The following is a 21,847-nucleotide window of genomic DNA, read 5'->3' on the forward strand; positions in this document are numbered from 1 at the left end:
CTAGCAACAGAAATCAAGAACAATAAGAAGTTCTTCTTTAGGTATGTAGGGAACAGGAGAACTAAGGGAAAATCATTCTAGGTAGGGTTCAGAATAGGCATGGTGGGAATGACCACTTTCCTACTGTTGACGTTAAGCTGGTGTATGGTCAGTTAGAAAAGTTAGACATTTATTAGTCAGCAGGACCAGATAAACTTCATTCAAAAGTGCTGAAGGAGCTGGCCAATCATCACGGGATCTTTGGTGAAACTCTTCCAGAACTCATGGCACTCGGGGAGGTCCCTAAAGACTGGAAGAGGGCCAATGTTGTGTCCATCTTCAAGAAGGGGAGGAGAGAGGACCTGGGCAACTGTAGGCCAATTAGCCTAACTTGTATCCCAGGGAAAATCCTGGAAAATTTTATGAAGGAGCTTGCAGAAGGAAGGATTCTGAATGATAGCCAGCATGGCTTCTTCGCGGGCAGGTCTTGACTTAACCAGACTCATTTCCTTCTGTGACCAGGTAACTTGCCACCTGGATAAGTGAGAGGAGGTCGAGACTGGGGGAGGCGGGGGCAAGGCAACGTGGTGGGGGGTCATGTGCTCCCCAAGACTGCTGCATCCAGAGTGGGCTGCAGGTCTGTAGTGGGGCCATACCAGCTCCTGGCAGGACCTGCCTCCACAGTGGAGCAGGTGAGGCATGGCAGTGGCTGCAGCCACACTGTGGAGTTGTGCCCCCCTGAGCGGGGTGCCTCACCTTGGTGGCTGTGGTAGCACAGCATTGCCGCCTGTGCCAGGTTGTGGCTGCTGGGCCATGTAGGCAGCTTCTGCCTGGAGCTGGTCTGGCCCAACTGCAGCCTCATGGCCTACTGTAGGAGCAGAAATCTTGTGGGGGGCACGTGCCCCCACCCCCTATTGAATTACTTGTGCTCCCCCACCCCCACCATGTGTCGCCTGTGCTCACACCCCGCCTCCCCACACACCCACCCCATTCCCCCCCATGCTAGGGGGCAGTGGGCCCAAACCCACCATCTTAGGTCACCCCCTGGCCAAAATAAAAGTTGGTGCCTATGCTTACAGGAATGACCTGAAATACACTTGAAGTTTTACTTTTCCTGTTTTCATGTTTCCAAATAAAGCCAGGATGCTGGCCTTAAAAAAAAATGAAGGGAAGGAAGGAAGAGCTTCTGACATTAGTATTGTCTTCCCCCTTCACCCCTACCTTAACCAGTTTCATTAAGCCAATGGACTTCAGTAGTGACAGTCTAAATGATATATAAAGGATGTCATAAAACTTAAATTGACTAAAATTAACTCTGAAAGTTACTATGAAAGCAGTTTCTAAATGACAAGTCTACTTCTGAAATTTCAATTGAAAAAATTTCAAAGAAAAGTTTAAATGAGTGCTGTGTTTAGAACTCTCTTTTTGCCTCTTCATTTGTCTACCCCAGCCTTTTCTGCTAATACCCATATTTCTTCCACATGGTAGCACTGACCACTGTTAGAAACAATGAGAGAGCTCTTTTATAAGGACAAGGGGCCACAGGCATTTTAATTGACCAATGTCCCAGGGCCAGCACTGGTGGGGCCCAGAGTGGGGCGCAGGATGGCAGGGGTCTGTGGAGCAAGGCTGGGCTGCACCAGCAGGGAGAGGGTGGAGCTGGCCCGGCTCCATAGACCCTCTAGCCTTGCCACCCTGCTCTGAGCCGCGCTGGCGCTGGCCCTGGGACACTGGTGTGGGCCCTGTGCTCCCACGCCTGCTTGTTTCCACCACCCCCCAGCTCCGCAGTACAGGCGGGGGACAGCTCACAGCCCTGACACAGCTTGCCAGCAGGGAAGGAGCTGGTGTGGAGCGCAAGCAAAAGCGGCCCCTTGCCCACTCTCCCTGCTGCAGCTGCTCACAACCAGCATGGGGCTGTCCTGAGCAGGCACAGGCAGCCCCACGTGGGCTGCGAGCAGCTGCAGCGTGGGGCGCCAGGCACGGGGCAGGGGAGGGGCAGCTTTTCCCCTGCACTCAGCACCAGCTTGTAACCCGGCCCTGCGCCAGCTCTGGGCTCACCCATGCACCCTTGCTGTGCTGGGCAGTGTTTGCTGCTGCTGCCCACCCAGAGCTTGTGCTCTGGGCAGCCCAGAGGTGGCAGTGGCAACCTCACTGCAACCTACCCCATGCAGATTGCGAGCGGCTGCAGCAGGGAGCGTGGGCCATGGGGCAGGTGAGGGGCCACTTTTTCCCATGCTCTGCACCAGTTCCTCCCCTGCACTCACTCCCCCTTACCTGAGTTTCCCACGCTGGGGCAGCCACAAGGTCCCAGGCCAGAAGCCCCTCCTGGGGCCTCTGGCTGGAGGGGCAGGGCTGGGTGGGCCCTGCTTTTGCAGGAGCTTGCCAAGGATTCCCCTCGGTCCTACTGCCCCTTGTTCCTGTCATTTTTGACAGGAACCAAGAACAGATACATTTTAAATTTCAAAATTTTTTTAGGAGCCTCATGGGCCAGATAGAATGACCTCATGTGCTGGATCTGGCCCACGGCCTGAATTTTGCCCACCCATGCATTAAAGAATTAAATCTTACAAAATCCCTGTGACATGGATGAATATTGTCTTTCTTTTACAGAGAGGGGAACTAAGTGAAAAATGAGTGCACGACTTATCCTGTCATGACTTATCTACAACAGAACTCTGGTACTGCCAGAAAGAAGTCCCAGAACTTTGGACTTTCCCTTTTCCCTAACTATACCCACATAGGTCAGTGAATCATAAACCACAAAGCAGGGTTTGAAATGTAATCTGAAGACTTGCTTATCTACTTAGGTTCACACTCGGGGCCACTCTAACGACACAGCAGCTGATTGATCCACTTTGTTGTGCCTGAGTTCCTTCATGTTCAATGTTTTGTGATGTATGTAAAATATAGTTCTAACTTCATGACCCATCCCTGCCACACCCTCAAAAGAGAGGGTTTGGGAATGACACCTGGTGGTTCTGAGCAAGCGAACAGTAGGGAAGCATGCTTCTGGAACAGTAATCAGCACTGGCAGGGATTAAAGAGTGGTGTGGCAACATTTACTAGGCCTGGGCTAGTATTCGCTTTGGATTCAGATTCGGCTGATTTGGGGGACGGTGATTTGATTCGAATCACTGTCCCAACTTGATTTGGACAAATCTGATTTGGAGATTCGGCTGCTGCCAATTCGGCTGAATATCCAAATTACATAGGCCCCATCCCCTGCCTGCTCTCCCAGCCCCACCTGCCCCAGCTCCTGGCTCTTTGGAAAAAAAAAAAAAAAGCCCCCATTCGCCAGCTGCTGTTAGGTGGAGGTGTGATCCCCATTGCCCCCCACTGCTCCATGTTGCGTGGGAAGCTCTGCCAGGAACCCCCTGACTCCCACCCACTCCCAGTCCTGCCCCCCTCCCCATGGCTGCCCCACCTATCCCAGCTCCCGGCCCTTTAAAAAAAAAAAAGCCCTGACTCAACAGCTCATGCCAGTTTGGGCGGGGGCGATCCCCGCTGCCCCATGCTGCTTGGGGGACTCTGTCATGAGCCTCAAGGCTGCTGCAGCAGTTGGTGAGTTGGGGGTTTTCTGCTTTTTGTTTTGTTTTTTTAAAGGGCCGGGAGCTGGGGCTGGGCAAGGCAGCCACGGGGGCCTGGGAGAGTGGGTGGGGGTCAGGGGGCTGGTGGTACAGCTCCCCATGGAGCGTGGGGAAGTTGAGCAGCAGTGGGAATCACCCCCTCGCCTGGCAGCAGCCGGTGAGTGGGGTTTTATTTTTTTAAAGCACCAGAGCTGGGCTGGGTAGCAGCCATGGAGTGGGGACTGGGGGAGCAGGCAGCAGTCAGGAGGACTGGGGGAGTGGGCAGGCAGGGGTCCCCCCCATGGTCCAGCCCCCCACTTCCCCACCCCCTACTTACTAGCTTGGTGTCTGGGTCCAGCTCCCTTCTGCAGTGAGCAGGGACTGCCCAAATCACCAAAGCTCTCCGAATCTTTTCCGAATTGATTCAGAGAGCTTCGACTCAATTCTGACCTTTTAATTGGTTCCATGATTCAGTTTGTATTCAGAGTTTTGGCCACCGAATTGAGCTGAATCTCCTCTGAATCGAATTAGCACCTGAAGCTTCACACAGCCCTAACATTTACATCTGCCACCACAAATGAAAAGGGAGGATTCAAGTACGACTAGCCCTAAGATGGAAAAGTAAGAGAAGGCAGGAAAGGCAGACATGAAGTAAGTATTAAAATCACATGGCATAGTACAGTCATAAATCTTTCCCTCTTGGCATATGAAGGTCAAGCAAGTACTCTGTATATGCAGGAGTCTAAAAGTGGTCTGGAAAATTTGTTTTTACAAATTTACAGTTTGTGCTAACTTTATTTGTTTCTTGTAATTTGTTGCTTTCTGTTTCAGTAACATGTGAATCCAAGGTTCTTCAGCTGTTAATTTAAAAAAAAAATAGTCTTGACATCAGCTTGCTAGGATGAGGCATTAAACCAAGGTCCTTTCAACCTCTCTCTGATAGGATGTGCAGCTGGGAGTTAGACTCATGACTCATTCAAAAAAAAGGGACACATTTTACTGTCTTCCTCAACATTATTTCTCGTAGGAAGTTAGGCCCTTCTGTCTAAAAGGATGCTTGAGCTTTGCTAGGTGTTGTGGGAAGATCCAGGGGGTGCAGCTGTCACCCGCCTTTGACTGTGCAGCACATGAGCTGTGAGTTCTGAGTTCAGTGATGTGGCAGCATTGGTGAGGCCCTGGGACCCAGGGGCTAACTCTGTCATTGCTCAGTCTCTCACCTTGCCTGCTCCTGAATTCGTAGCCCCACAGAGCTCACCACCCATGCACTTGTAATGTGTTTTACTATCATTCCTGTTATCCTATTTGTATTCCTATCTTGCTGTTATTTGGCTAAGGAATCAATATGCAAAACCATATGGCTGCTGCTTCAGAGCCCTGCCTGAGAACATCTTCTATTGCCCTGTCATCCTACAGCTTCTATGCGGTGACCTTTTACGTGATGTTAGGGGGTATCATGTGTGGGACAAAAAACACTTTCATGGAGACTGATTCTAAGAGTCAAAACACCCTGTTCTGTCATACTGTCAGGAATGCAGTTTGGTTTGGTGGCTTATACCTTGATGCATAACACTCAAATTAAGCTTTAACTGAGTTGAGTTAAGAACATTTTTTCCATACTATAATGTTTCTCACACCTTCCTCCCAAGTGTCTCATGATGGCAGTTGCAAAAGACAGCATCAAACTAGGTGGACCTCATCTGGTATGGTAATTCATATCTTCTTTAACTTCTGGAGATGACTGAGCACATGTTAGTGAGAAGAAGCTTAGAAGTGGCCCAAAGAGCTTTTATTCAGGGGGTTGTGTTTTTCCTGCATCAATAATTGAAGCTATTATGAATGTAAAAAATAGTTTACAGAGGTGTAGTGCCTCCTGATGTTCTTGGTGCTTATGATGCCATCAGGGCTTTCCCAGATATGCAGAAGATGAGCCTTTTTTTCAAACTGACCTATTTAAAACTATGTTAATAGATAAGTTTTAAATCAGTGGGCACAGTCTAGTTTGGAATTCTCTGAAAGCTGTTAGGCTCAAACATTCATTAGAGGAGCTATGTCCTGTATCTCTAAAAAATAAATACACATTCTACATTTTTTCAGCAGTACTGTTCTTTTTTAATTTGTTCTTTCTGAGTGCAGTACATATGAACATGTGGATATTTGATCTGTATAATTAAAACTGAATGCTTTTCTAGTGTCTTCTTGTATTAAAAATTATAATGTGCTGTACTTGTAAGGGAAAAGATTTGATGAGTAAAATAAATCTTTGCCAGCTCAAACCTCTTTGATCATAGTGAAGAAAAAGGTGTAATTTTGTTGTATACCATTTTAAAGCATTGTTTGTTCTTATTCATATCCTAAGTAGAATATGGGGTAATACCATAGCTTGCTTTGTCTTTAGTACAATTGATATATGAAATCATGAGGTGGAATAAAGTGCTTTGCTATGATTGATTCTGAACTGTGGCAGTTACACTTACTTCACACATTTTCTTTGTCATCCATAAAGCAAGGCTCACTGATTTCAGCTTCACTTAATCTTAAATATAGATCTACTTGCTCTTTATAAGGATAGACTGCATTTCTGAAGTGATGTTCTGTATCCTTACAAGATTCCAGAGCTACATCTTGTGGACTTCATATTAAATTCATCACAGTATGCTTAGGAAATCCGATTAATTTTTTGGATTAGTGCTTATAAGCACCCTCAGAATTGGGGTTTCGTTATGGTAGATAGTGTATAAACGCACATGCAGTGACTGCCCTGAAAAATTTACACGTGGGTTTAAGAGGAGGCATTATAGTTGATTGGAACTGGCAATGGGAAGGAATTCATAGATTTCATAGACATTAGGACTGGAAGGGACATTGGAAGATCATTGAGTCCAGCCCCCCACCCAAAGGGCAGGAAGTCAGCTGGGGTCATAGGATTGCAGCAAGATAAGCATCCAATTTGCTCTTGAAGGTGTTCAATGTAGGTGCTTGAACCACCTCCAATGGCAGGCTGTTCCAGACCTTGGGGGCTCGGACAGTAAAGAAATTCTTCCTTATGTCCAGCCTGAAATGGTCTTGTAGTATTTTATGACCGTTCGACCTCGTCATCCCTTGGGGCGCTCTGGTGAACAAATGTTCCCCCAGATACTGGTGGTCACCCCGATAAACTTATAGGTGGCCATCAGATCACTCCTGAGCCTGCGCTTTTCCAGGCTAAAGAGCCCCATGGCTCTCAGCTTGTCGTCGTAAGGTCTGCTTTCCTGACCTCTGATCATGTGCGTGGCTCTCTTCTGGACTCTCTCAAGCTTCTCCACATCCTTTTTGAATTGTGGGGCCCAAAATTGGATGCAGTACTCCAGCTGCGGCCTCACCAAGGCCGAGTACAAGGGGAGAATGACGTCCCTGGATTTGCTTGAGAAGCATCTATGGATGCAAGCCAGTGTTTTGATTGCTTTACTCGCCGCAGCATCGTATTGCAGGCTCATGTTTATCTTGTGGTCAATGATGACCCCAAGTCTCTTTCTTTCATAGTGCTAGCCAGCATAATACTTTCAAGCCTATAAGGATGCTGCAGGTTTTTCTTCCCAAGGTGGAGAACCTTGCATTTTTCAGTGTTAAACACCATCAGGTTCTCATCTGCCCATTTGCCGAGCCTGTCCAGGTCAGCCTGGGTCTGGCGTGGATGCTTTGCCCCAAAATTTGGTGTCATCGGCGAACTTGGCCAGTCCACTTTTGACTCCAGTGTCCACATCATTAATGAAGATGTTGAACAATATGGGTCCAAGGACAGAGCCTTGGGGGACCCCACTGGTCACAGGACACCATGATGAATGACTTCCATCAATTAGCACCCTCTGGGTCCGACCACAGAACCAGTTTCCCAGCCAGCAGATCATGGTGGACCCAAGGCCACAATTGGCCAGTTTCGCCAAGAGGCGACCATGGGATACCAGATCGAAGGCTTTTTTGAGTCAAGATATGACATCAATCTCTTCTCCCTTGTCCAGGTGATAGGTCACCTGGTCATAGAAGGAAATGAGATTGGTCAAGCAAGACGTACCCCCAATAAACCCATGCTGGCTATTCCTTAGTATGTTGGCGTCGGCCAGTCCATTAAGGATGGCCCCTCTAATAAACTTTTCTAAGATCTTCCCTGGGATAGGCCCATCAGCCTGATTTCTATAGTTAGCCGGAATTACTTTCCTCCCTTTCTTGAAGATAGGCACCACATTGGCCTTCTTCCAATCTTCAGGCACTACACCAGAGCGCCAGGGGTTTTCAAAGATCTATGCCAGAGGCTGGGCTATGATGCTTGCCAGCTCCTTGAGTACCCTGGGGTGTAGATTGTCAGGGCTGGCTGACTTGAAGATATCCAGCCTCTCAAGGTGTTCCTTCACGAGGTCAGCATTAATGGAGGGCAGGGGATCTCCCTCACCCGGACCTCCCTGTCCTGTAGTGGGCATGGGCATCTCATGGGACTGATGAAAGACCGACGCAAAGAACCCATTTAATAGGTTGGCTTTTTCCTGGGTGTCAGTTGTCGGTTGCCCCATCTGGTTCAGCAGGGGTCCAGTGTTGCCCTTGCTTTTCCTTTGGCTCCCCACATATCTGAAAAAGGACTTTTTATTGTCTTAGATGCTTGAAGCTAGTTGGAATTCAGTTGCAGCCTTGGCTTTCCTGGTTTGCTCCCTGCAGGACCAGACCAGTGCAGAATAATCCTCCTTGGAGGTGAATCCCATCCTTCATCCTTTGTAGGCCTTTCTTTTTAGCCTCAGGAGGTCTGCTAGGTCCCTGGAGAGACAGGGGGGTTGCTGTGCTCTCTTGCTGCCTTTCCTCCGAGACGGAATAGACTTAGCTTGTGCATTGAGGATCACTCCCTTGAGGAGCAACCACTCTTCCTGAACTCACCTCCCCTTGGGGTCGTGGTCCCTTAGGGCCTCACTGACAAGCCGCCTGAGCTTGTCAAAGTAGGCCTTCCTGAAGTCAAGGACTTCAGTGTGGCTGACTGACTTGCCAGCTTTATGGCGGATGGTGAAGGTGATCAGCTCGTGATCGCTGTCTCCCAGCTTCCAGTCAATCACTAGGTCGCCGTTTAGGTCATCCCCAGTAGCCAGTACCAGGTCAAGCAGCGCTTTGCCTCTCGTTGGCCCATAGACTTCTTGAATCAGGTAGGAGGTCATCCACGTACGAGAGGAAGCTTTGTGACAGCTTGGATTTTTCTGAGTGATCCTCCCACAAGATGTCTGGGTAATTGAAGTCACCCATGACAACCATGGTCCTGGAGCAAGCGGCCTCAGCCAGTTCTCAGGTGAACTCCTGGTCAAGCTCAGGACTTTAGGTGGGAGGTCTGTAGTAGACTCCCACCGTTGTGTCCTCTGTGCCGTGTTCCCCATGGATTTTAACCCAGAGGGTCTCCAGTCATCCACCCTGGTCGCCAATATCAGCTTGTAGGGACGTGTAGCTTTTTGTAACACAAAGTGCTACACCCCCCGCCCCTTTTATCTACATGATCCCTCCTGTATGGAGTATAGCCATCTATACCCATGGTCCAGTCATGGGTGGAGTCCCACCAGGTCTCTGTTATCCCTATGACATCATAATTATTTGCATTGTGAGCAGGAGGACGAGCTCCTCCTGCTTATTTCCCAAGCTCCTGGCATTTGTGTACAAGCAGGCAAGTGTCCCCTTAGGGGACACTTTTGCCTTGCCCACAGATCGGTCCAGGGCTGGGGCAGGGGTGGGCTCCTTAGAGTGCCTTGACCTGCTGGCTTTGCAAGGGTTGCTCAGCGGGCCAGCAGTGGCAGTAGTCTCCCCATCCCCCAGCGGGCTAAGTTTAAAGCCCGGTGGAGCAGGTCAGCCAGTCTGGCTGAGAAGAGCCTCCTCCCCAGGGGAGAGAGGTGGAGGCCATCTCTTCCCAGCAGCTCGCTGCCTTTCTCGCCAAAGAGTGGGCTGTGGTCATGGAAGCCAAAGCCTTCCCGATGACACCAGCGCCGCTGTCTTTGGTTAACTACATGGATCCTCCTCTCCCTCCTCAGCCCATAGCCAGAGACTGGGAGGATCGACGAGAACACCACCCATGCCCCCAGGCCCTTTAGCCCCGCTCCCAAATCCCTGTAGTGCCTCATGACCCAGTTGGGAGCACTCCAAGCCGTGTCATTGGTGCCCACATGAATAAGGAGCATAGGATAGTGGTCTGTGGGCTGGAGGAGCTTAGAGATCCTCTCTGCAGTGTCCCAGATGCAGGCCCCCGGGAAGCAGCAGACTTCCCGGGCTAAGGGGTCAGGGCAGCAGATTGCCCCCTCGGTCCCCCTCAGGATGGAGTCTCCCACAACAAACACATGTTTTGGGGAGAGCAGGGGCGGTAGCTGCAGCTGAGCCTGTGTAGCCTGCAGGAGCTGGCAACTCAGCAGGCTCTGCTGGAGCAGCAAGAGGTGCATACCTGTTGCTAAGCTCCGGTGGGGCAGGGGCCTTGGTGCGGTGGGCCTTAGGGCCCTTGATCACCTTGGTCCATGCCCCAGACTGGACAGAGTGGGAGGTCCTGGAGTCCTCCTTTGTCCTGGAGGGAGACTGTGGACTACCCTCTGGCTCCCGGGGGTAGAAGGGCCTGGCAGTAGGAGTCTATCTCCTGCTCACAGTCCCTGATGCAGTCTCTGGACTGTGGCCTGGAGCTCCTCCAGCTGGCACGCCAGAGACCCCAAAAGGGAGCAGACGTCACAAGGGGAGATGGCCATGCTCCTGGGCCCCAGAGCCTGAAAAAGGGACAGGCAGCTCCTGCAGCTGAGAGCCATCTCTGAGGTGCCAGAGGCGGGGGGCCGCAGAGCCCGAGGGGACCCTTGGGGTGCAGCGTGTGCCCATCCGTGTCATGCCTCTGATAGGCTGGCTACGGCTGGAACTGTCTACCCTGGGGGGTTCGCAGGCAGGGTCTCGGGCCCTCCCGCGCACCCTCCTACGCGAACTCCACGCTAACTCACATGCCAGCAGACAAGCACACCTATTTGCGCAGCCTGTTCGCATGGCTCCAGTCATGTGGCTCCCTGTGGGGCTGGACAAAGTTGGGACCCAGCCCGGCTCCACTCAGCTGCCTCCTTCCACTCACTAAGGGGTTAACCCCCTCCCACCATGGGCCCCGCTTGCTTCCGACTGTGCTGGGGGTCGGCGGGGGGCTCCGTGGCTGCTGGGGGGGTCTCTGGGAGGTTTCGGGGGGAGCAGGGGCGCAGCGGGCTTTCACCTGTGTGTCTCTTGCTGCTCTGGAGCCTAACTGTCGTTGCTCCGGAACCTAACTCAATTAGCCTAATTGCTTCAGTGACATGATCGTGGCTACACATAAATGAGGTGGGGCACAATTTGATGTTTCTAAGTAATTTAAATTTTTTTGGTAAAAGATTCTGTTATCTGTGACTGTCCCTTCATTTTGCCAGTATTATGTGGCTAATTTCGTGTAGGTGTCACAGAAGTGAGTCTTGAGGAGCTAATCGAACATTAGAATGAATTACTAGCAAAGGCATTTGTAATGATTTTAATGGTGTATTTTTACATCTCTTCCTCACAATGGTTGTATCTACTTTACAAGCTTAACAGCATGTAATTAAGTTTTGGCAATCATGCAAAAGTGAGATATTTAAATATAGATGTAGTGAAATACTCCTACTCTCCCTCATACAATGGTCGAAAACAATGCAACATCTTAAGACTTCGGGGAGCCTACTTCTGATGAAATACCAGATCTGTAATATCAAGAGATTTTATTACTTGTTTTATGGGTGTTTTATGTGCTGGGTTTCACATCCACTGAAGACAATGGAAAAATTCATAGCAACTTTAATGAGCCCTGGGTTGAGCCTTCAATTCTTCAACATCTTTTTATCTTAAATATAATATCTTGCTTTTTTACGTATTGCTAAAAGTAATCTGAAAGGAAGTGAGAGAATGGAAGATGTTTAAACAAAATGAAGTAAAAACCGCATTAAATGAGCACACAAATTTGGGAGGAAAGTGTTTTCTAAAGAAATAACATTTCCTTAAAAAACAAGAAGTGTGAGGATGAACTAGTTGTAGGTTAGGTGGCCTATTTTAAGCTTTTTTTCTCCAGCAGTTGCTTTTAGTAGAGCCTGCCCTAACAAATGTGTATATGTGTTTACATAACCCCTTTCCCCTCCCTTACTTAAGTTGGAATTTGTCTGATTTGTACTTCTCACTTTAAATGTTAATGCATTTTGCTCTAGCAGATGGTAGTTTCTATTATGGAGAAGTTAAATCTAGATTCATCGTAAGACCTGTGTTAGTTTTTGTGTCTAAACTGAAGGTAACTCGTGTCATCTCTTTAGTAAATCTATATTCATATTGTCTGCTGTAGACTCCAGCACTCTCTTATCTTACAGTATTTGTACCATCCCCTTTTTTTCATAGATGACTTTATTTTTGCCATTTTCTACAGTGATTATTCTGATTCCCATGTAAATGGTGTATTAGATTTATGAACGCTAATACCTGCAAACTTGACATTGTTTTGTAACAACCTGGTAAGTCACAGTAGATAGAAGGCTGATTCTTCTCTTCCCATTAAACAATAATTAACATTTTTGTTTTGTTGATGCACTATTGACAGAAATTCCTGAGGTACCAGCTGAAGAATTGGATGCTCTGCAGAATTTCTGCACCATTAAGATAAGCCAGATCCGTCATCAGTTGATCTGTGAGCAGTCTAACAGTTGCAAACACAAAGAGTTGCAGCATGGATTCACTTCAGAGAAGTCAGTGACAGGTGCCTTAAACTGTATTGTTCCTGATCAGCTAGTGAACAGAATCCACCTGAAAAATATCAGGGAGACAATGAAACAGGTACTGAAACCAAAGACTAAATTTGCCTAGTTTTTGGAGAGGGCTGCAAAAGAAAAGCTAATAAAGTGAGGTCCAAATCGTGCAAGCCTCACTTGAGCAGAACTCCCGCTGGCTTGAGTTTTGCCTGATTTTGCAGAATTTGCCTTTCTGATTTTTCTTGTTAAAATAACTCCTGTTAGTAAATGTTAGTAAAGAATGACATAGAAGTTTCTAGCTGACATTATGCTGATTTTTCAGTGAGATACTATATATGACATGAGAGAAATGTTGAGGGGATGGACAAATGCATCTTTTAACTATTTTAAAAAGGTAGGGATTACTGCTGCTTAGAAGTACACATCAGCTGTTATAATCTGATACAGCTGCATGAGGTGGTTTGGCATCTCTGCTGCAAGAGTGCCCTGAGCAATTAAGATACAAAGTGCCACTTTTTTTGTCACAGGATCATCTGTGCCAGGGTGTATCCCAGCACAGCTGATCCCAATTAATTGGCAGGTACACATGTTCCCAGGGTTGTTGTCTTACAGGGCTGGGTCCCTTCATCTCCTGGGGCTTCAGGGACCCAATCTTGTATGACAACAGCCTGGTTGCCTGGCCCAGAGCCAAGGTGCATATCTGGAAGCGCAGCATGGGACACCCCATGGGGTTCCCTTGCTCTGCAGCATGAAACGTGTGCCCTGAATCTTCTGTAAGGGTACTCCTAAGCTGGGCAGCTGCAAGTGCAGAGTAGAAAATCCCATGGAGCTCCCCTGTTCTGCAGTATAAAGGGAGATTCTGGGGTATGCGTTTTCATGCTGCAGAGCAAGGGACCCCCATGGGATTCCTTGCTCCACATTTGCAGATGCATGTCTTGGGTGAAGAGGGGCTGGGATTGGGGTTGAAGCAGTGGCTGTGGAATGCCTGAGTTCCCTATCCTGCTCTACTGCCAAGGATAAGCATTCAGATACCTTTGCAGTGTCCCAGGACAAACTGTTATCACATTTTTTGTGGCAGTAGATTTTGGGCTTTGCTCTGGGATACCTGTGAGGGATGTCTGAACAGGTACTGCTCTGTTCTGGAACAAAGCAGTTTGTCCTGCCACAAACAGGACATCTGCTTCTGCCCTTAGTCATATTCAGACAAGGGAGGTAGAACTGGGGCTGGACATCAAGGCACTTTCACAAAAATAGAAATGTGAATAGCTTTGTAACATATTTGGAGCCAGATTCGGTAGAATCTTGCATCCTAATGTATAGGAGTGGAGGGTTCCAAAAAGCTCATATCAGGCGCATCTACACATGATGCTACATCAGTGTAGCAACGCACTACAACAACGTAGCATCAACAGGCAAAAACTGTGATGCTGCAGTTATGTTACTTTAGTGATGTGCTCCCTCAGTATAGCGTGTTGCTACAGGGACATAGCAGCTAAAAATTGTTTCGCATGGCATAGTACAGGCTGTTACTGCATCATCATTCAGTAATTCTGAAAGGAAGTACTAATGACAGCGCAGTAACAACAGTGCCATAGGGGCACATGTAGATGCTCCCACCATGTACCTCCTCCCTGCTGTTTAGTGCAGGGACTGGTCACAGTTATGGTCCCTGCTTGCCTCCTTAATTTTGTGTCTCTAGAGTATGTGAATGTGGTCTGTAGGAAAGTTTTTTTTTCTCAAAAAGGAAACACCTTGCTGTGTAGATATTCACCTTTGGGTCACGTGGCCACTGTCATATGTGACGTGCCAGATAGCTTAGCGCTAGTTAGAAAAACTGGCACCCAGTTTTCTAGGTTGAAAGGTAAGATCTGTGGAGAGGCAGGAAAGGTATTTCAGTCTTCAGTAAGGGTTTATTCACTGCTGCTAAGAATAACACGTTTATGAGATACCTTCTAAACTAAGGTTACAATGAAAATTGTTGGGTTTTATTTGTCTGTCTCTTTCAAGTAAAACAATCAGTGTTTAAAAAACTTCTGGTAGTAAAAACATTAGGTGCCTGATCTTTTTTTTCCTATTTCCTCTATTTTAATTTTTAACACTTGCCTAAAGTATAAAATCTTCCTGAGAGAATTTGGGTTGCATTAGCGTATTTGTTAGGATGTGTATGTATCATCTTAATGCAGTTTGAAGAGTTTTTCTTTTCTACCAGCCCAGCATTCTTTCCTGTAAGATGCACAAACTGAGACAACCACTCCTGCACTTCTGCTCCGTGTGTGGAATCACAAAACTGTTTTTATTCACCAATGATCCTTGAATTCTAACTTGAATATGCTGCTGTAGCAATCATCACCTACAGATGCCTTTACCCATAAATCTGGGCCTTGGCAAGTGTCTGTGCTTTTTTTTTTAAACTGGTACAGCATGTCTGCATCCGGAGCAGTAATTTTGATAGAACCAAAAAAAAGAACTTTGAATAGTAATGACAGTCATTTATTTTGCTTCAAACGCTATTACAGATATTTGGTTTAATTTACAATCATATAGCATGTACAAGTAATTGTTAACATATTCATCAACTCAGCCTGTGCCAGGCAGGCTAGGAATAGTATTTTTAAGTCAGTTGCTGGGCATTGGCTGCTTTAGTTTTTTTTAATGTTTTGAAATTATAGCAAGCTACCTCCTTTATTCTATCAATGCTTAGTAAAAAAAAAACAACAATAAAAACCCCCCACCCAAAATAAATAAATAAATAAACAAAAGCTTACTAAATCTGTTAGTCAACTGGCTTTCTTTTTTACTGTTATTGTTTCTACATGTGTGAAACTGTAGAATTGTTACATATTTAGTTCTGTACAGGTGAGATCAGACCAAAATTATGTATGCTGTTATTTTTTGAAAAGTCTTCAAACTTTTATGGTAGATAAACCAACACAGGTATTTATAAATACTGTTCAGTGCATTGAAGGGAACTGTTTTTACAATTTGACACAAGTTTTAGTTCAGAACTGCACATAAATATTTGAATTGATACCGCTCCAGAGTTCTTTTTTGTGTTAAAAGTTGTAAAGATTATCTATTAAAAATGGAATATGAGGCTAGACATACACTAGCAGAGACTTTTAGGTACAGAAATACCAATGTATAATAGCAAAGCATGCCCTACATAAATACAGGGAAAGGTGTCCATGAAGTAAATCTACCAAATCCACTGTGAGTTAAACAGGCTATGCCAGAAAAAGTTCAGTGTTACCAGTATAATCAGGTGCCTATACATGAGCACTGAGGCTGCTCCAGCATGTTGAAATTCCAGTGTGTTAGAACAGACTTGATTAATCGAGTCTGCTGGAGTGTGGCAATTGCTGTGCTTCAGCAGCTTCCTGCATCTCATGTATCAGCATCCTCACACTTAAAAATGGCGGTGGGGGTGCTTAAATGAAAGCTCGTTCAATGAGCTTTAGTTCAAGTGCCCCCACTGCTATTTTTAAGCACAAGGATGCTGATACCGGAGACATGGTAGTGTTTTAATTAGAGTGGCTCCAAGAGCCGCTCTAATTAAAATGCCACTCCCACCCCCTTCTCTGAGCCATGTAAAAGTAATCTTTGTGTTCTTACAATAAGCTTGAACTGGTACACGTAGGTCCAGATTCCATCCTCTTTGGTGTAGACAGCCTCTGTTTTAGACCAATTCAGCAACTGAAAGACAAAGCTGATATATTACAAACCAGTGATATGATGGCTGGAGAAAAAATACATTAACCTTAAATGAAACTAAGTTATTGATGCTGAAAAGGGTAGCACATGGGGAAAAGAAAATTAAGTTCAGTGTAAAAGTCATTTCAGCCTGGTTCATCAAAAGTATACTGTGAAAAAGAAAAGTAACTTACAACTGTCTCGATGTGCAAACCTTTGTCTCTGGAAGTTTTACGTATACACATATGTGCTTGCAGATGCACATACTTACTATTTTTTAATGGTTGTGATCAACCTGCTAGGACAGGTATTACTTATTATTTCGACTTTTCATCTTTCAGGTGACTGAAACAAAAGTACACCAGACTTCACAGTGCCCTGATTGTCAGAAGAAAAAGGCTGAGCTGGCCAAGGTTACCTTTCTCAGACAAAGCAAAGCATTTATGGAGGGATGTTTGCTTCAAGAAAAGTTGGAAGCACAGATATATATCAAAGTGAGCAAAAGTTATTCAAAGAAATGCTATGGCACATTTTACATAACATACTGAAGTAGTTGCGGGGGTGGTATGTGTGTGTGCTGAAAGTGCACTATAATTTATGACCATGATCACATTGACCTGAATGAATTGCAAGTCAGGATGGAATTTAACCCATGTTACTACAGCATACATTAGGCCACATCCTCACTTCATGCAGCTGAATCAGTGGCATGGCTGATTTGCAATGGCTGAAAATGTGGCTTACAATGTCCCAGAATTCCTTTTGAGCTCATCTAGATTTAATTCTCTCAATCAGTTTTCTAGCTGGTTAGCCAGGTACAAAGTGGTAAATAATATGGTCATTGCCCCATGCTGTTTCCTGCTTACATTTCCACAGACTTTCCTCACTTGCTTTCTGGCTGGTTGGCAAGGAATGGGTTAAACGGAGACTGTAACACTGCATGGATGCAGATGCAGCCTTATAATTTCCAAGCCTGTTCCTGGTACTCGTTCTTCACCACATCCCTATTATAGTTCTGCTATTTGAATTTGAAAAAAGTGTGCTCAGATATCAGATGGGGGAAAAAAACATTGTTTTTGTTATAGTTAAACTGAGATCAAGGTAGCAGCATCTGGTGGATAATCGATTTGGAATAGCAATGTTTGTCAGTACAAAATTCTCTTGTTAGATATGCATGGTTTCTCCCTGACTCCATGGTTCCTCCCATGCCCTGAGACCCTGTCTGAAACCAAAAGCTAGTCCTATAGTTGCTAATTTTGTAAATAATGTTTGTGTGGACGTAGGGCTTGCTGTTCCCCACTGTTTCATCGTCAGGTTCCCAACAGTATGATGCAGTGAAGGGGAGTCTAATTTAATGAAGATTGGCAGGGACTCATGGAAAGAGAAAGAGTGGGTCTGCAGTGAGGTTTCTCCACCTGTCAGTGCTTCAGAACCCTCTTCCTCCCTCCTCCTCTCCCATATGTTTAGGACTATGTGTTTCTAGAAGTGTATGGCCTAGAAGATGGCTGGTGTGCAGCATCTCCTACATATCCAACGAGATTTCTTTTTGAAAGGTACCTCTTTTCAAGGTTGCCACTTTCATTCTAAGAAATGACTCTGGAGTTGGTTTCAGTGATATCATGTTTTGTTTGGTGGATACCTAGGCAGGAAACAAGAGGCAGCCTGCCTCCACATCACTGCCTTAGCTACCACAGATTTTGTAAAGTCCATGGGTTGCTGTATAGTTGGCTTGTTTTCATTACCTGCTATATGTGGAGTGTGACCATTCCCTAATTCTTCTCATGGAAAGCTCTGCATGCAGGATATTGTGAACTGAGACTCACAGTTTTTTGACTCTTCATATGAAGGATGATTGGGCCATTCAGATAGCCGTCTTGTCCAAGTATGTGACAAACACTAGGATTTTCCAAGATAAAATTTCTTATCACTTTCCTTTCATTTCAGGACTTGCTGACACTTATAGGAGAAATACACAAAAGTCTTCCGAAGCTTTCAGAGGACCCAAAGAACATATGGCAAAAACTGAAAGTGAAAGGTCAGAAAATGTAAGGTAAAGTTGGGATGAAGACTAATCAAAGTCTGTAAGAGCTGAAAAAAGTCTGCTGCAGGCACTCTGTACCTAAAGCTGACTAATGAGGATTTGCTAGTGCTTGTGGCTAAATAGTGCTGTAGGTGGAGCCAGATATACCCAACACAGTGGATTTTGGGTTATGATTGAACTCTGTGTCCTTCCTTAATGCAAATACTGAAATATTCTGTAAAACAACCAAATGCATTTTTTAAATTTTGGAAGTCAACAGTTTTTATTATTATTCTAACAAGCAATACATTTTTTGTGTGGGTTTGCCTATGGGATTTCAGAGCAGCTCACAGCTGCTTCCAACTGTAAGCGAAATAAATGGTTCTGTTTTTTGGGCAGGGAGGTACTATTATTGGGTTTCAGCTCAATCTCTGCCCGCTGCCTTCTGTTAAATTGAAAGTGAGAGCCCCAGGTGGAGTAGAGAAAGAGAAGGTTGCAAAGTAACTAGAAGGAGTAAAATGAAACAGGTTATTTATAGAACTGAAATAATGAGAATATGAACTGAAATTAGTCAGTAACCCTGAGGATGCCAACAGGACAAGAAATGATTATAAATTAATCATAGAATCTGTCTGGAATAGGTGGTTAGGTTGAGAAACAGAACAAAATACAGAATAAAATGTCAATTAAATAATATTTTTGGTATCATTTGCTGAATGTGCTTTTGGATTTCCTGTCATTTTCCATTGATTCCAGAAAGTGAATGTTACTAAGATTGTCTCTGGGTAAATCTCTGATACAATGTAGGAAGTGCAAATAAAAAGGTTTATGCAGAGAGAAATGAAATCCTCTCCCTCACCCTAACCCAGAATTACAGGCATGTGGGAAGAATTACAGATATGGGAATCAATTCACCAGCAATAGATATGCACCATCCTTGCAAGGCACTTGCAGCGAATGGATCCACGTGGGTCATAGATTGGGTCTGTGCAGCCCCCATGCTTCTTCCATGTGTTCAGTGCACCTGGATATTCTACAGCCCTAGGGAGCCTAGAAAGGTTATCTTTTGTGTATTAAATACATGCCTGAAGAAGGTCACTGCCTAAGAGGTCAGATGTTTGTTGAGCCATAATGGCATTGCATTTTTTTTTTCATTTTGGTTGAAGAAAATCTATTGATGGAGTTGATTTAGCGTTCTGCTTAAACAGTTTCCAAGTATACAGATCTTAAATATGTAGTATATGTTACATACTATAGGTATGAAGCAGAGTATCCAGGGGTGTAAGGTGACCATGCTGTTTCACAACTCACAAATCAACATTAAATCTAAAAGAACATAAAAATAGAGGGAACAGCAAGTTCATTTACATTATCTCTTACCTTGTGATACAAATAATTTACCACAATTGTTTTCACAGAGAGTTTTGCCAAAGTACCGTATTTACCTGAATCCAAGAAGACTTTAAATTTCACGCAACCCCCCCAATAATTAGATTCTGTATGTGGAAAATTATGCATTTGTTATGATTTTCCATGTATAGAAATTAATTATTGGAGGATCATTTTACATTTGCTCCCCCCATATTGTTGCAGCTGGGAAAGCAGCAGCAGCAGGGGGGCAAGCAGCAGGGAAAGCAATGGCAAAGGGCTTGCGACCTAGTTCTTGCCCCCTCCTCCCCCCCCCCACACACTACTTGTCCCCCCCACCCCAGTGCCTGCCTCCTGTCCCTCTGCCACTTGCCACCGCCTTGTCCCTGCCCCTCTCCAGCCACTTGCCCCCCAGTCCCTGTTACATACCCTGTGTGTTAGCTCTCGCTCCTTGTCTGGCTATGGGGCATGGAGCATACAGTGGCTGTGGCCCCAGCCAGGCAGCAGCAGCAGCTCCAGCCCCAGCCCTGGCCCTGGATCAAGGCTGGAGGCAATGCTAGAGCTGCAGCAGCTCCCCCACTACTGCATGGTCCTCCCCAGCACTTCTCTCACCATGCACCATGCTTTCCCCAACGTTCTCCCCAGGCCACACGCTGTGTGATCTCCCCCAGGCTTGCATTCCTCTCTCTACCACACCTCACTGCACAGTCTGCCCCATAACAGGGCTGGAGATAGAGCTGCAGCAGCCTCCTCCCCCAGGCCAGTACTCGAATCTAAGACGAGATTTCTTTTCCCTCCATGTTGAAAGGGGAAGGAAAATCGTGTCTTGGACTTGAGTAAATGTGGTAGGTCAAGTCTCAAGTGAAAATTTAATGCCATCTTGAATTCTTCAATGCTAGCCTCTCTCATTCTCTCACTGGCAGCTTATTCCACTTTCCAGCAACCCCCTGGGTATCACAGTTCATCTTAAGAGCCCCCTAAACTTTGCTTTCATTTTTAGATCATGGCTGCTTATATAGCTTGCTTAGATAATAAACAAGCTGCTTTTGGGTTATACACCCTTAGCTCTTAAATACTCTGTAACTCTCCTCTTCCTCAGTTTTATAAGCTGTTTCTTGTCAGACATTCTACTCTTGCCCCATCTCTATGTTGTGACGTGATTTACTTTCCTTCTGCCTCTCTCTAATAACTTCGTGAAATTTGGTTAGCAAAAGTACATGCATCACTTCACCAGATGTGTCCTTAGGGCTCTGTCACAAACAAAGTGGGAAGCCAAACCTCCATCCCTCTGAAAATTTACATAGGCGTAACATAGTGGAAGATAATACATCTGTGTGATTTTGTTTCACTTCCAAAAACATGGAAAATGAAATATAGGAATCTAAATACATATCCTCTTTGTCTTGTCATAGTACAAACAGTGCATTTGAGCACTGCTTTTGAGGTCTAGATTATCACTGGAAACCATGAAGCATTTCTTTCTAACTCTCAGTTGTCAAACATTTGTGTAAATACATAGAACTCTATGTTTTTGGGGTTTGGTATCTGGCAATTTTATTGGTCTATAAAGCATCATTTCAAACTGGTAGTTCTGTGCAAGTAATAAGTGCTTATTTACATACAGAAAACTTAGAAAAATCAGAAAGCTTTTATGAAAATTCAAGACTTATGTGGTCTCTATTATTTGTTGGGGTTTTTTTTTACTGCTCTGTGCTGTAGTTTCAGTGCAGCTCTGGAGTTCTCCTATAACAGATTTTATTGAGAGTAACTCTGGGATCTGAATTCTTGTTATCTGTTACCTGGTTGCAGCTTTAGTAATGTATGATATAAATCAAATGAAAGATCTTGCCCCGTAATTGACTTATTTTGTACTCCTGCAGGGCTTGAAACTAGCAACTGAAGAATTTTGACATGGAGGCCACAGGACAGAATGTAGTTCAGTACTCTGTTTTTTATACTCCTCCTGCTCCCTTCCCATGAGCTTTTTGTTTTGATCTGGAGAAACGACCTGAAAACTGCGATCAAGAAACCTTGATTTATTCTTCTGCTTCCCTTGTTTGTGCTTACTGGCATTTAAAAGGAATGAAGTGGATCAAAGGTGATTCATGTAGTAAGCAGATTTGACACTGAAACAAATTAATCCACCTATTCTTAAGTGTCTCTTGGAGGTTTTCTTTTTCAGTTTTCATATTACATACTCTGCCCCCCACTCTTTTTAAATCCTCTGAAAGACATGAAATATTAGAGTGTATTGCTCTTAACAGCTTGCAAATGCAAAGAAGACATTTTTTGTTGCATACTCTGATTCATTTTGTAGAGGTGCACCGATACATCAGTCTCATATTGGGTTGGCACCAATATAAAGAAAATTGATTGTATCAGAAATAGGCCTGATGTGGTTGAAAATTTGGCCGATAAATGCCTGTGCATGCATGCAGCTTCAGCGCAGCACGTAGGCAGCGAGGAGCACAGCCGGGCATCTT

At 45.4% G+C, this 21,847-nt stretch overlaps 1 protein-coding gene across 7 annotated transcripts in view; it reads left to right on the forward strand.

Annotated features, from left to right (window-relative positions):
• The window catches only part of C8H8orf48 (chromosome 8 C8orf48 homolog), a 38,684-nt gene extending 17,165 nt beyond the window's left edge, over nucleotides 1-21,519 (forward strand). For 5 of the 7 annotated variants that reach the window (XM_090059019.1, XM_090059016.1, XM_090059017.1 and 2 more), the window contains 4 exons: nucleotides 12,139-12,371; nucleotides 16,318-16,470; nucleotides 17,921-18,011; nucleotides 21,245-21,519. In XM_090059019.1, the coding sequence (XP_089915145.1) occupies nucleotides 12,139-12,371; nucleotides 16,318-16,470; nucleotides 17,921-18,011; nucleotides 21,245-21,264 (497 nt within the window). In that variant the 3' untranslated portion in view covers nucleotides 21,265-21,519. Of the gene's footprint in view, nucleotides 1-12,138; nucleotides 12,372-16,317; nucleotides 16,471-17,920; nucleotides 18,027-21,244 lie in introns of all 7 variants that reach the window. The other 2 variants (XM_090059023.1, XM_090059021.1) reach the window with 2 other exon arrangements.
• The last annotated feature ends 328 nt before the right edge of the window (nucleotides 21,520-21,847 follow it).

This window comes from Crocodylus siamensis, chromosome 8 (assembly GCF_052110815.1).
Source record: "Crocodylus siamensis isolate JL-2025a chromosome 8, ASM5211081v1, whole genome shotgun sequence".
Classification (NCBI taxonomy): domain Eukaryota; kingdom Metazoa; phylum Chordata; order Crocodylia; family Crocodylidae; genus Crocodylus; species Crocodylus siamensis.